The sequence below is a fragment of the Chiloscyllium plagiosum genome, chromosome 33, assembly GCF_004010195.1.
Source record: "Chiloscyllium plagiosum isolate BGI_BamShark_2017 chromosome 33, ASM401019v2, whole genome shotgun sequence".
Classification (NCBI taxonomy): Eukaryota; Metazoa; Chordata; class Chondrichthyes; order Orectolobiformes; family Hemiscylliidae; genus Chiloscyllium; species Chiloscyllium plagiosum.
This window is the reverse complement of record NC_057742.1, coordinates 9,800,690-9,815,297: the sequence shown is the minus strand read 5'-3', so window position 1 is coordinate 9,815,297 and position 14,608 is coordinate 9,800,690. Positions and strand designations below refer to the sequence as shown.

Below are 14,608 nucleotides of genomic sequence, written 5' to 3'. Positions count from 1 at the left end.
ATGTGTATACTTTTGCCTAAGTCAGCTTTATTATAACCAGGATGATGTTTGATCAGTAAACTAAAATGTCTCTTTCAGGGATGAATGGGATACCTCCGTACCAAGCAGCAATAAATTTACAATGTTTTATTTGTCACTTCTGTCCTCTTTTGCCTCTTCTCGCGTCAGGTTTTTACCATTGCACAATACCATGGATATTGGTAAATGTTAAGTATTTTTTATGTGGGTGGTGAGATGCTGTATGTTGGTTGTCAGTTTAATATACTGGAGAATTGGCCACCGAACCTTGGCTTTGTCTTTGTCTAGAATCTGCACATAACACGCTTTCCAACAGAAATAAAGTTAATTCAATTAATTTCAAATATTCCCTTGCCCACAGTATTTATTTCATCTATGAAACTATAGCACTGAGCTTCTCATAGAGACGTTTCGGTTGTTAAATTTAATTCACTAAGTGAATTTGTAGATTCTGCATGACATATGATGGTAATTCACAGTAAATGTCTTTGAAAGCTTTAAGACCATGCAACAATAAACTACATATTGCAAGATTGTTTCTAAATAAAATTCTACATGCCTAACTCCAATAAAACAGATAATTTAGAGACTTACTGTTGCACTAATTCCCAAAAATCAGCAACAGCAGTGCTTCTTAAAATTAAACTGTGAACTTCAGTTGCCAAAGGATAACATTTTATTTTAATGCATTGGAATAGTTTCAAAACATTTTAATGAAAGTTTGACCTCTCTGGTCGGATAATTTTCTTATTGGAGTTGTTCATTTCTTTTTAACATTTGAGTGAAATGAGTAATATGCCTGAAATGAATGCCCATAGGGACAATAAAGTGAAATTAAATTGAATTTAAAAATTAATCAGCAGCTGCTGCTGCCTAGAAACATGTGACTGGAGAGAATGAGGATCTGACCTGACTCCAGAGTAAAGCAAATGAAGTCTTTCAAGTATTTGTCCACAGGCATTTGAACCCCTTGAACTATTTGTACACCGTCCACGTCTCATTTAGATTTCTAATAAACAGAGATTCTACCTCGCCATTATTTGAACATTTCAGTTTCAAACTGTGAGAGTAAGAATGGCCAAAACTTCCTGCAGCAGGGCAATTAAAATTTTAAAAGGGTAGATTGTACTAGGTGTGAATATCAGTGCATTAGTAGTCCAGGGGACTAGTCTATAGTTATAGCGTCATACAGCACGGAAACGCACCCTTTGGTCCAACCAGTCCATGCCGATCATAATCCCAAACTAAACGTGTCCCATCTGCCTGCTTCTGGCCCACATCCCTCCAAACCTTTTCTCTTCATGTACTTATCCAAAGGTCTTTTAAAGGTTGTAATTGTACCTATATCCACTTGCTTAGAAAGTTCATTCCACACAAACCACCCTCTGTGTAAAACATTTGCCCCTCATGTCTTTTTTAGATCTCTGTCCTCTCACCTTAAAATGTACCACCTAATCTTGAAACCCCTCCCCCTCGCCCTCATCCTAGGGAAAAGACAACTACCATTAACTCTATCTATGCACTTGATTATTTTATAAACTTTTATAAAGTTGCCTCTCAACCTCCTTCTCTCCGGTGAAAAAAGTCCCAGCCTATCCAATCTTTCTCTATAACTCAAAACCTCCATACTCAACAACATCCTGGTAAATCTTTTCTGAGCCTTCTCCAACTTAATACCAGGGGGACCAGAACTGGACACAGTATTCCAGAAGAGGCCTCACAAATGTCCTGTATAACCTCAGCATGACTTCCCAATAAATGGTAGTATTTAATTAATAAAATCTGGACTTGAACGTTAGTCTTGGCAATTATATTCATAATGATTACCATCAATAAGCACCTTGTTACTAGGAAAAACAAATCTGCCATTCGTACCTGGTATTACCTTATTGTGACTAAGCAAGCCACTCATTTCAAAGACAAATGCTGGCCTTGCCATGCAAAAAAGTAAATTAAAGTCACAACTACTTTTTAGTGAACATGTTAGACTATTTTGTAATGATTATTAATTTGTTTATTCTAATGTGTATTAGGAGCAGAGGAGTTCCATTGATTTAACCTATTTCTTGTGTTAAATGCAGGCTATCTGTCTGGTGTGCCCTGAGTGCTCATTCCTCACATAACAAGAATCAGGCCACAGCGAAACAGAGGAAAAGACACCGAGAAGATATTGAGGTGAGAAAGATGTATTTCAACAGTAAGTTATTTATTTTCTAAGATATAATAGTGTATTATTATACATTTATGCTGTTAAGGTGATAGATTGATAAAAATATTAATCTCTTTCAGATGCAGTTCATAGTTTTATTTCTTAAGAGCCTCATTAATGCTCCCTTAGAGCTAGCAAAGGATGTTTGGGTTTCTGAATTGTAAGTGCATTTAGGGAGAAAGCATTTGTAATTTTGCTGGTATACATAAGTGGAGTTCTTCCTCCAAACATTATCTTTAAAGATTTTTTCTTCTGTCTTTTAAAATATCTGTGGGGCATTTAGTAATGGCTAATGGAGATCAAACATTTTACTTCTACTAACTAAATGCAAAGTGACTTTAATTAACCGCAGTATTTTACTCAGACATAACATGGGAATTAATTAGTTGTGGCCTCAGTATTTCCTTTATTCCTTTTAATCAGAATTACTGACTTTTATAATCTACACATGATAGTGTATATATCAATAGGATGGATGAGCACAGACTTAAATTATACATGTTTAACTTACATCGGCGTTGATTTTTCTTGGCAATTCTGTTTATTGATACCAGTGATGATCAATGAACTGAAATAAAGCCCTGAGAGTTCTGCCCATAGGCTGTCTTGTCCCGTTTACTGTCTACCTTATAGAAGTGGCCTTTTCACCTGCCCGTCATTCATGGGATTAACAGAGGGACAGTAGTCTTTGTCGGTAGGTCATGCTTATGTGAGATTGGACATTTGCCACCACAGGCCTAAAGGAAATGTTGCAGCAATTGAGCTTTCGAATTTTACGTATGTTATGATCCCAACTACAAGAAAGTCACATCTGTGATGAAAACTTACACCTCTATTTGAACTTTATTGGGTACCTACTTAACTGACTCCTTACAGTTTCATTGCCATGGACTGTAGGAGAAATTAAATGGTCCTTTCCAAATATACCAACATGAACATTTCACAAATCAAAGAGCCTAAACTTTCTCAGCTCTAATAACCTCCAGATTGATCGCCAGATTGAAATGTCACAAACAAAATTCTTTCACTGAGGTAACTGTTTCTCTAAACTATTGTGAGCTCTTTTGAGGAAGGAACTTTTTTACTCCATGGTTCAGAAAAGATTTACAAATATTTTGCCTGGGTTGGAAGATTTGAGCTATAGGGAGAGGTTGAAAAGGCTGGGGCTGTTTTTCCTAAAAGTGTCGGAGGCTGAGAGGTGATCGTATAGAGGTTTATAAAATTATGAGGGGCATGGATAGGATAAATAGACAAAGTCTTTTCCCTGGGGTGGGGGAGTCCAGAACTAGAAGGCATAGGTTTAAGGTGAGAGGGGAAAGATATAAAAGAGACCTAAGGGGCAACATTTTCATGCAGAGGGTGGTAAGTGTAAGAAATGAACTTCCAGAGGAAGTGGTGGAGGCTGGTACAAATGTAACATTTAAAAGGCATATGGATGGGCATATGAATAGGAAGGTTTTGGAAGGATTTGGACCATGTGCTGGCAAGTGCAACTAGATTAGGTTGAGATATCTGGTCGGCATGGACAGGTTGGACCAAAGGGTCTGTTTCCGTGCTGTAGAGCTCTATCACTCTGACTGGTAATTGTCTGGAACTTGATGCCCACAAAGGTGATGGAAGTAAAAGTAGACTGTGATTTCAAAAGGAAATTAGATGAGCAATTGAAGGGAATAAATTCCCCAGGTAACAGGGATCGAGCGTAGTTCTGGGACTGACAGCGGTGTTCCAGAAGGAGCTGGCATGGATTCCATGGGTCTAATTGGCGTCCTTTTGTGCTGTAAATGACTGTGATTCTATGGATTCTTTTTCTTTCCAGGAACATAGGAGCAGGCATAGGCCATTCAACACCTCCAGTCTGCTGTGCCATTCGATTAGATGTGACTGCTTTGTACCTTCAGTCTTATTTTCTTGCCTTTATTCTGTTTCCCGATATGAGAGCCTATCCTCACAAAACTCTGTATCTCTTCGTCTTAAAAACTTCATTGTCCTGCATCCAACTTCTTGATTACATGAAAATAATTGCAAAAGAGTACTTGGGAACACTGGAAAACAGGTTCACTTTGGGCTTGTGAACTACAAACTCTGATATCATTTGCTAACAGACGTGTGGATTGCAAAGTGGCTGCCATTACTCACCAGTCTGTTTTCCAATCTTCATTTCATGCACAGAGTTTCCCATGAGAACTAACTTTGATTGCATTGAAAGTAACTTCAGGGGAAGAAAAGAAAATCAATTATTGAATAATATTGGTATATCCACTTCCGTCTTCCTCCCAACAATTAACCACAATTATGTTTTCTAAGTTTGAAAGTGAAACCAGTAGAATATAAAGTTCCCTTAAAAATGCTTTGGACTTAAAGAATGAATGGAGAAAATCCACGCAAAAAACAGTGTTTGCTTGCAAATAGTGTGAGAGCTGAAGGGGAATTGAAATTTAAATAAAAATAAGAAATGACAGACTAAGTGGAAAGAATAGTTCATTGGTTAAATGCACTATATGGTGTGGCATTGTACCACACAAACATCGAGTCCCAAGTGCACTTAGAAATGGTTGATCTTAGTGCTTGGCAGTGTGGCTGTTACTGATGCCCTTAGTGCATTCTTGTAAAGTTCTTACACTGAAAGCTACCTAGTTATCCCTGATAGTGCACACTTTTTGACACAGGCTAAGAGAATGTTTTCTGGGGCTCAGAAGGTCTTCACAATTTAACAGTTGGCATGCATTATCTCAGCAGAGAAATGTCTACTCTGCTGCTGCTGCCCAGAACTGCTGAGCTTGAGGTCAGTGAACAGCAGGCAAAGCAGTTGAATTGAAAATGGTGGAAAGAAAAATATTTGGATTCAAGTTTGCACTTCAGGCAAAAGAAAATTTTGGTTAAGAATCTTGAATGGGATCTCGAATCAATAGAATTGCACAGAGAAAAGAAAATGTCATTCAACTGGTCATTCCAAACAGACTTGGATGAATGGCCAATCCTTTTTCCTAATTTCTATACTACTTTCAGTGTGGAACTCTAACCCTTAAGAATAATCATGGGATAAGATGATTTCCAGCTACTGATCTCACATTGACCAGCAATTTTCTGAAAGGCAGCTCCTAATTGGTCACATTTATGTCTGCAGTCCAGTTAAGAAAGACAGGTGGGTTCCTGGGACGGCATGTTCAGTCAGAGGGCCTATAGCCTTGGAATGGGGGCAGCCCTACAGACGGAAGTAGGAACTGTTCCTGTAGTACGGCTACCATCAGTGCAGTCAATGTTGAGGTACCCTTTGAAATGGCATTCACCATTCTAAAATAGACTGTGGCCAATTTGTCAGGCCAGTGCTGTGGAGAGGTTGCTGCTGTGGTGTACAAATGACTGCGTCTCAGGTGGGGTCTGGAAATGAAAAATGACTTTGAACACCATCCCCCCCTCCCTCCGCACTGCCCACTTGAACCAGCCATTGGTAAGCCACCTCCAGGCACCTGCTGGGCTTTGGCGTTAGCAGGATTAGATTAGATTAGATTCCCGACAGTGTGGAAACAGGCCTTTTGGCCCAACACGTCCACACTGACCCTCCGAAGAGTAAACCATGCAGACCCATTCCACTATACTATATTTACCCGACTAATACACCTATCACTATGGGCAATTTAGCATGGTCAATTCACCTGACCTGCACATCTTTGGATTGTGGGAGGAAACCGGAGCACCCGGAGGAAACCCACACAGACACAGGGAGAATGTGCACACTCCACACAGATAGTCACCCAGGGCTGGCTTTCCAGTCCCATCTTCACGGGGAAGATTCTACCCTCGCAAATCTGTCACTCCTTCCTGAAATTCTTTTAACATATAGCAGTCTAATTTCCTTTTCATTTGGCTTCCTCCACCTTTTCAAGTTCGACAGTCCAGATTGTCAGAACCTATTTTGTAACAAATAAAACTACTTTTTGTCTCTCTAGTTCTTTGCCAAATCTCTCAAACCTGTGTCCTCTGGTTATTGACCATTTTGTCAAGAAAATTAGTTTCCCCTACTGACTCATTGCAAACCCTTTTTGGTATTGAACGCCATTAAATCTTGCTTAACTTTCTCTTTTAAAATTTTCCAATTAAATCACTGCTCATGCTTGGCATCATTCCCATAAATCTCTTTTGCATCCTTCCCAATTTTTAAAAAAATTCAATTTTACAGTAATTTATTTACAAGCGGAAGAATGATTTTAATTATTGTTAAAGTGAGGGATCTTTCCATTTTAAGAACAAGCTCAGGTGTGGAATAATCTTCAACCACAGAGTTCCAAAAACGTTCCGTCAGCTTAACTTTTGAGAGGCACCTTACTACTGCAACACGTCTGCTCTGGCCCAAAGACGTGCTTTATTAACAATGCAAGCCTCTTTAAAACATAAGAAATGCAACAGGAGTCTAAATATCTCTTGATTTCTTGAGAGAACAATAATCTGTCTACACCAGCCTTAAATATATTCAGTGCTCGAGCATCCACAAATCTCATCTCAGAATTAAATCATTGTCCAGAAACTGGTCCAAAATTTCCATTCTCTATGCCCACCGCTCATTGTCCCTTTCACTAAAGTTTAATTAAGAAAGAAACAACTATATGGTTTGATTGCACTTAAATTTATGTCAGAGGAAAATCATAGGTTTTGTAACATGTGCCACTGATATTTTTTCTTCAAAATGAGAAATGGCCATATGCAAATCAGGTCTAATACTAGAGGATAGCTGACACCAATTGAGCAATTTCCCAGAATACTATCAATAGTCTGGGAAGGATACAGGAGAGGCACAAAAGAGATGTAATATTTGCTGTTTAAGCGCAATTTCTTCATTTGCATTGCTGGTTGGTAAGAAATTATCTTTAACATGTAATAGAGCTATTTTAAAATTTCCCAATCTACCATAAGATCTAAACCAAAACTTTCTTATGCGTATTTGGACAGGTCGTGGTGAAATTGTAACGCATTGCACTAATTGTGTCTAGTTTACCTATAAAATATATCTATAAATGGTGGCACGATTAATATGTTGGACTGCTGTTTCAACAGGATTACATCAACCTCTTCCCTCTGGATGATAGCCAACCATCAAAACTGTTACGACTGTTGAGCTCAAATGAAGAGGATCCAAATATTCTGTCCAGTCCCGGTAGGTATTCCTGACAGAAATCACTATGCAGCCCAAAGAGCAGTGAATTTTATTAGTAACTTGGTTAGGTGTTCTGATATTGTGTAACCACTTAACCATATAGAAAAAGATATCATGAATAGAATCCAAAAGACAATATATAGTTTTAAGTATAATTACAAGAAATAAGAATGTAACCATGAAGATAAACACTACATAACACATGCCAGCTGGCTGTATCCCACAAGTTGAGATGCAACTGATTTTGCATCATAGAAGTATAATAAATGAGAGAAAGCTCTTGTACGTGTAATTCAAGTTTAATGGACTCCACACTTTGTAAAGTTGCGTATGCAAATCAAAGTTATATGTTGTTGATAGCTATAGCAATAAACAGTTAACCCAAGAGTACAGAGGCTCTAGAGAACATTTCCAGCAGTCTGCAGGCAGTTTTTGTGATGTGATGGTTGGATTGTTTCTGTTTAGTTGGTTATCTGACATTTGAAAGTATATCACTGTATATAAGAGCCTCCAAAGCATGTATTTATATCATCAACAGTTTTTATTTAGGCAACAGAGAGTCCTCACACTGGGTTGAGTTTGTTTAGGGTGGTGGAGCCAATTCCAAAGAATGTGGGAAACTCTGAAGTCGGGGCCTCCAACACAGTGTTGAGTTTGAACTCCACATTCACAGAATGGGTAAAGGTGCAAAGCAGGTCATCAAAAATGAAAACAAAGGCAACAGTATACATTTTGAGAGTGTCATTAAGCCATTCAGTTAATCAACCCTGCTCCACCATTCACTCCCTCAGCCCTGCTCCACCATTCACTCCCTCAGCCTTGATCCACCATTCACTCCCTCAGCCTTGATCCACCATTCACTCCCTCAGCCCTGATCCACCATTCACTCCCTCAGCCCTGATCCACCATTCACTCCCTCAGCCCTGATCCACCATTCACTCCCTCAGCCCTGCTCCACCATTCAACCCTCTACATCATTCAGTAAAATCAAAGGCCAATCTGATTGTGGTCCCAGTTCCACATTCTGACTCCCCTTTAACCCCTTTTTTTCACCAAGAATGTATCTACCTCTGCCATAAACATTATTCAGTCGCTGAGGTAGGGAATGCCACAGGCTCAAGATTCTTTGGGAGAAAGCATACTTCACATTTTTGTCTTAGACAGAAGCTCCTTATTTTTTAACCTTCATTCTCTAGTTTTAGCTCTTCCCTTAAGAAGAAACACCCTTTCAGCATTCATCCTGTCAAATCCTTTCAGGATCTTATATATATTTCCATTAGGTCCTCTCTCATTCTTCCAAACTCCAATGAATAAAAGCTCAATTTGTTTAACCTTTCCTCATAAGATAACACACCCTGTTCCCACAATCAGTCAACTTGTATCCTTTCTTAATTAAGAGGATCAATATAGTACGCAGTGCTCCAGATATCGTCGCACCACTACCCTGTGCTACTGTAGCAAAACATTCCCTTGCAGTAAATGACAACTGTCCACTTATCATCTTAAGGACTAGCTGTGCCAAATACTAAATTGTTATAACCATTATAAGGATACCCAAATCCCTCTGTGTCTGAGTTCTGCAATCTCTGTTTGTTTAAGTAATATGCTGCTGTCCTAAAATGAATAAGTTCACATTTTCTTCCATTATATTCACATCCGCCAATTTTTTGCCTACTCCTTAAGCTATCCAAATCTCTTTGAAGACTTTGTATGTCCTCTTCACTACATGCTACCCTATCTAAATTTGATTCATCAGCAAATTTAGCAATCATGCTTTTGGCCCTGCATTTCAAACCCGCCAACTCTCTCAGCTACTTGGACAACACTTCACCCCACCTCTCCTGTGAAAACATGATCCCTTACTCCCAATTCCTCCACCTCCGCCTCCGCCATACCTGGTCCCAGGAGGAGCAATTCCGCTCCAGGGCATCTAAGATGGCAACCTATTTTAAGACTGCAATTTTCCCTACCTCGTGATCAACAGTGTCCTCCAGTGCATCTCCTCCAGTTCCTGCACCTCCACCTTTGAATCCTGCCCCTCCAACTGCAGCAAGGACAGAAATCCCCGGTCCTCACCTTCTACCTCACTAATCTCCAGATACAGCATGTTATCTTCCGCCATTTCCACCACCTACAATCAGACACCACCACCAAAGATATACTTACCTCCCCACCCCATCTGCGTTCCACAGAGACCATTCCCTCCGTGATTCCCTTGTTAAGTCCATGTCCCAACTTCCACTTCCGGCACCTTCCCTTGCAAAAAGAGTAAAACCTGCACCCACACTTCACCCCTCGTCTCCTTCCAAGGCCCCAAAGGATCTTTTCTCATCCGGCAGAAATTTTCCTGCACATCCAAACACCTCATCTACTGTATCCGTTGCTCTTGATGTGGTCTCCTGGACATTGGGGAGACAGGATGCCAATTAGCAGAACGTTTCAGAGAACATCTCTGGGGCACATGCACCAAACAACCCCACTGCCTTGTGGCCGACCACTTGTTCTCCTCCTCCCACTCTGCCAAACACTTGCAAAGCCTGGGTCTCCTCCACTGCTAAATCCAAGCCACCCGACACCTGGAGGAAAAATGCCTCATCTTCTACCTTGGGACCCTTTAACTATATGGCATTAGCGTCAACTTCTTCCATCCCCACCCCCACTCCCACTCCCCAATTTATCTCTTAGCCCCCTTCCCCCTGCCCACACACATACATTCTGATGAAGGGCTTATGCCTGAAATGTAGATTCTCCTGCTTCTTGGATGCTGCCTGATCGGCTATGCTTTTCCAGCACCACACTCTCAACTCTGACCTCCAGCATCTGCAATCTTCACTTTCTCCTTTTGGCCCTGTTACCCAAGGACTTGAGATAAAATGTAAATAATTGAGGTCCAATCCCTGATCCCTTGGCACTGCATTCATCTTATTGTGCCTACCTACCAGTGATCCGATTTCCTTGCTCCCCTGTTCCTAGCAAACCAATCCTCCATCTATCCTCATACAACAGAATCATCCAGAAGGCCATGCTTTGCGTGGTAATTCAATCAGAGCAAGAAACTGCCATTAGGTTAGCAATAACCAAAAAAAAACAAGGCTGAGATTAAGTCCTGAGAGGCTTAAAAGAAGACAATGAAGCAGGATAACGTCTGAAAGAGCCCATGTCTGATAGATGTTAATAAGAAGAAAGCTTGAAACTAATTGCAGTGGTACCAATTAAACCAGAACTTTAAAGTGGTGACCAAGTGACCTTTCACTGAGGTTTTACTGTCTATAAGGTCAAAATATATTAAGATCATTTCAGCTAGTTCTCGTATAGTGTAAAATAGTTATTTTCTTTTCCCATTTGTGCGTAATAAACTTTGATGTTCTTTTGTTAAAGTACAATGGCAGCCTCTGTGAATAAGTTCAGTGACTGACCAGCATGGCAAACAGATGGGGGGGAAATAAATCTTACAGCCTATGAAGCCTGGTTTCACTTTGGGATATGATTTGTCTAGTATTACCATCAGCTGGGATTTTCATATCTGGCAACAAATAATCATGAAAATAGTTTACTTTCTCCCAAAACACCAACTGTATTCAATCCAAATATTTTAGAGCAAAGCCAAAGATTTTTTTAGGCATTTTAAAGGCCAATGAAAGATTTCACTTTTCTACAGAATTTCAAACAGTGACTAATACGGAAATGAGTTGACATTATATATCCCTTGGGTATCATTATGGTGGAGCTTCGCAGCATATTTTAAAACATTATGTATTGTTTTGGAAATTCAGTATTTCTAATGCAACCTTTTATGTTTTACAAGAAGTAGAAATGATGCTTGCATTTTGATTTTTCACTTCTGTGCTACCATTTAACTAAATTTTCATTTAGCTTCTTTTAATTATTTAAATGTTTATCTTTTAGGTGATCGTACAATGAGCAGCTCACTGTCAGCCTCTCAGCTTCACAACATCAACATGAGAGACCCCTTGAACAGGGTATTGGGTAAGTGTTGGATGGGGACTAAAGTCGATTTGTGTATGTTGTTATTCTGACATCTGGCCATTTAACAACAATGTTATAGTCAATATCTTCTCTAAAAGTTAATTGTGTGCAACATTTTTCCCCAATCTAAGATGCATTCTATGATTTACATTTTTCTTGTGCAGCATTTAACACTGAGCAAAGCCTGTGTACATGAGCAGCTTAGCAGAAACATTCATTCTTTGTAAAGTACTTTAGGATGTCAGTTTTGTTTTAAGGAAAGGTTTATTAGTTATTTCTAAGTAAACTGACTACTGTGCTGTTTTGTGATATTTTACATATTTTCCATATGAAATTTCTAATGAATTATTTGTTACTGCTCCCTTGTCACGTAATTGCTAAACAAATTTACTGGCTGCTAACTAGAATTTTTACATGTGGTTTTCTTGGAAATTGATATCCAGTGTTTTTTAAATACTAAAGTAGTCTCTTATGTGAGTTATCTAATCAATATAAGGCAAAGGACTTTACTTACAAAAAAAGGAAATTGAGCAACTATTGAGAGGGCCGGAAGATTTGTATCATGTACTTGGTGACTGTTTCCAGATGGTGGAAACAATGAGAAAGAAGCTTCTTCCTCTTGCTGTGGAATTGTCTGTTTGTGTAAGAGTAATAGCTTTTCCATAAACGCAAACTGCAACAAGTTGGTTTAGTGCTTATTGCTAAATTCCTGATGTCCGGATTTCACATGTGACAGCAGCTTAAATCTCCGTTCTATTCACTGCATGTTTGCTTAGTGAAAAAGAAGGAATAATTTGAGGCATTTTGAGCTAATTTGTGATTTATTGAAGGAATACCCCCAAAATATCCCAAAGCACCATATAACCAATGAAGTACTTCTGCAGTGTTGCTGTTATGTCGGCTCATGCAGCCAATTTCTTATACAGCAAGATCCCACAAATGGCAATAAGATAAATAAATTGTTCTATGATGTTGGTTGACAAGAAAGTGTTGGTCACTGGATTTGGGGAAGTCTCTCAGCATCTTTTCTCCAGAAGTGCCATGAGATCTTTAATATTTACAAATGTGGAGATGTAAGAATTCACATTAGTATTTGGGGTTTATTGAAGTGATATTCCTGTGGTCCCTCAGTAAGTAGGAGAGAAATCGAAATCACTAATCACTTTCCAGTGACCACTGCACATTGTTGAATGAAGACAAGCTGAGCATAGTTACAGTGCACAACATTGTGGTTGAGGCTTCCTGACTAAGTGTTTTTAAAGCTAAGATAATTTTTGAACAGTAAAGGAATTAAGGGTTATGGTGAGAGGGAGGGTAAGTCGAGCTGAGGCCAGAAAAAGATCAGCCATGAATGGCAGAGCAGGCTCAAAGGGCCAGGTGGCCTACTCCTGATCCTAGTTCTTCTAAATAGCTCACTGACTGTCAGTGTTTAACTTGCAGGTAGAATAACCAAGGCTCAAATAGGAAACTAGAGGACAGTTGATGTCAGCTAAATGTATCCCAATATGGGCCAGTTCCACTATTGTGCATGGGTGGGATGGGGTAAGAGGAGGGAGAGAGAGAAAGTTCAAGGAAGATAAACCAAAATAAATATGTTTACATTATTTTCAAATAACTTGAATTATGAAAAGGGATTGGTTAACTCAGCTAACTGGATGGTTGAGTGATACCAACAATGTGGGTCCAAATCCCAAACTGACTAAGGTCACCATGAAGGACTCTCCTTCTCAATCTCTTCCCTTGCCTGAGGTGTGGTGACTCTCAGACTGAACTAGCTGTCTGTAATGAGAGAGCAGCCCGATGGTCCAGTAGGACTATGCAGCTTTACCTTTTCTAATTCTGTAGCTTTGTTAGATTTGTTTCTCATTTTCATAAAAAACACTGAATACTGTTAGATATGTCTTTCTAATCTTTTTCCTAATAAACATATAGATCTCAAAAGATTAAGCTCTTTGCAAAACTGCACTATAAAGTTTATGTTTCTGTGATGAAACAGAATATATAGCCTTCCCATTTTGTTTCATGAGGTAGAAGCCAATATCTTGTCAAAATTTTGCATCATGAATTAAGGGTTATGGTGAGAGGGAGAGGTTCAAGTCGACCCATCTCATACTGACTTCCCCTTGAAATGGGATAACGTGAAAGACTTTCTTTCAGTATTTCAAGACATGTGCAGATAAGCTTTTAAAACAATTTGGTGAGCAGAGTCAGAACACTGACCCACAAACATTCTCAATCTCCTTTTCAGCAAACTTATTCCTGTTGATCTCTTCAATTCTGAGTTCAAAGGTGGCTGGACCTCACACCCAATTTGTTCAGTGGTTCATGGAAGAATGTGTGGAGTGTTTGGACCAGGGGAGTCGTGGTAGTGTTCTCCAGTTCATGCCATTTACCATGGTGAGTCAAATCTAGACATCAGCTGATGAGCAACATAAGTCATAAAAATATAAATATCAGTACAATGTTTATAAAGTGGAGGGAAACAACTAGCCTATTTTGTGAATGACAATAGTTTAGAGCAAAAGCAGAAATTGCTGGAGGAACTTGGAAGGTCTGGCAGCATCTGTAGAGAGAAAGCAAAGTTAACATTTCAAGTCCAGTGATCTATCTTCTGAACTCAATTAGAGTACTTGGACTATTCAACTGGATTATCAAGTATTCCATCAAAATTGATCAGATGTTCAACGTGCTCAACTGTCTGCCGGCATCTGTTGGTGATATTGTAAAACAAATTATTTAGAACAGCCAGAATTGCTCGAGCACAGAGTCATTCCAGGGCAATATTATATGTAATTCCCTACACACATTCTCCCTAACATATGGAAAGGTTGAGTAAGATCTTTTAGAATATGTTAGTATGTTATTGGTTCTTATGCTTAATCAATATGAAGGGTTAATTGCATTGTTATACACAACACCAAGGTGCCACTTGTCATGAATATAATGAAACAATTTATATTGTAGATCACGGCATATAAGGCAACTCACTTTATAAGATGATCCTCTTTTAATGATGTCACAAATCATATTTTGCCCTATATTTAACATACAAGTCAACCTTCTTTACTGTTAAGACATATTACACATGCTTTGCAAGTTGGCCTGTTGTTCAGCTGAGAAACACCGTATTCAAGAACGAGTCAAGTCTAGTTCGTAGGGCTAAAGCGATCAAAATAAACGGGGAGAAAACGGGAACAGGGGACTGAGTTGAATGATCAGCCATGATCATACTGAATGGCAGAGCA

General features: G+C 39.2%; 1 protein-coding gene across 1 annotated transcript in view; it reads left to right on the top strand.

Annotated features, from left to right (window-relative positions):
* Positions 1–14,608, top strand: part of med24 (mediator complex subunit 24) — a 72,068-nt gene that overhangs the window by 53,131 nt on the left and 4,329 nt on the right. Inside the window, exons 22-25 of the mRNA XM_043674629.1 lie at positions 2,100–2,193; positions 7,277–7,376; positions 11,283–11,363; positions 13,612–13,760. Of these exons, the coding sequence (XP_043530564.1) occupies positions 2,100–2,193; positions 7,277–7,376; positions 11,283–11,363; positions 13,612–13,760 (424 nt within the window). The remainder of the gene's footprint in view (positions 1–2,099; positions 2,194–7,276; positions 7,377–11,282; positions 11,364–13,611; positions 13,761–14,608) is intronic.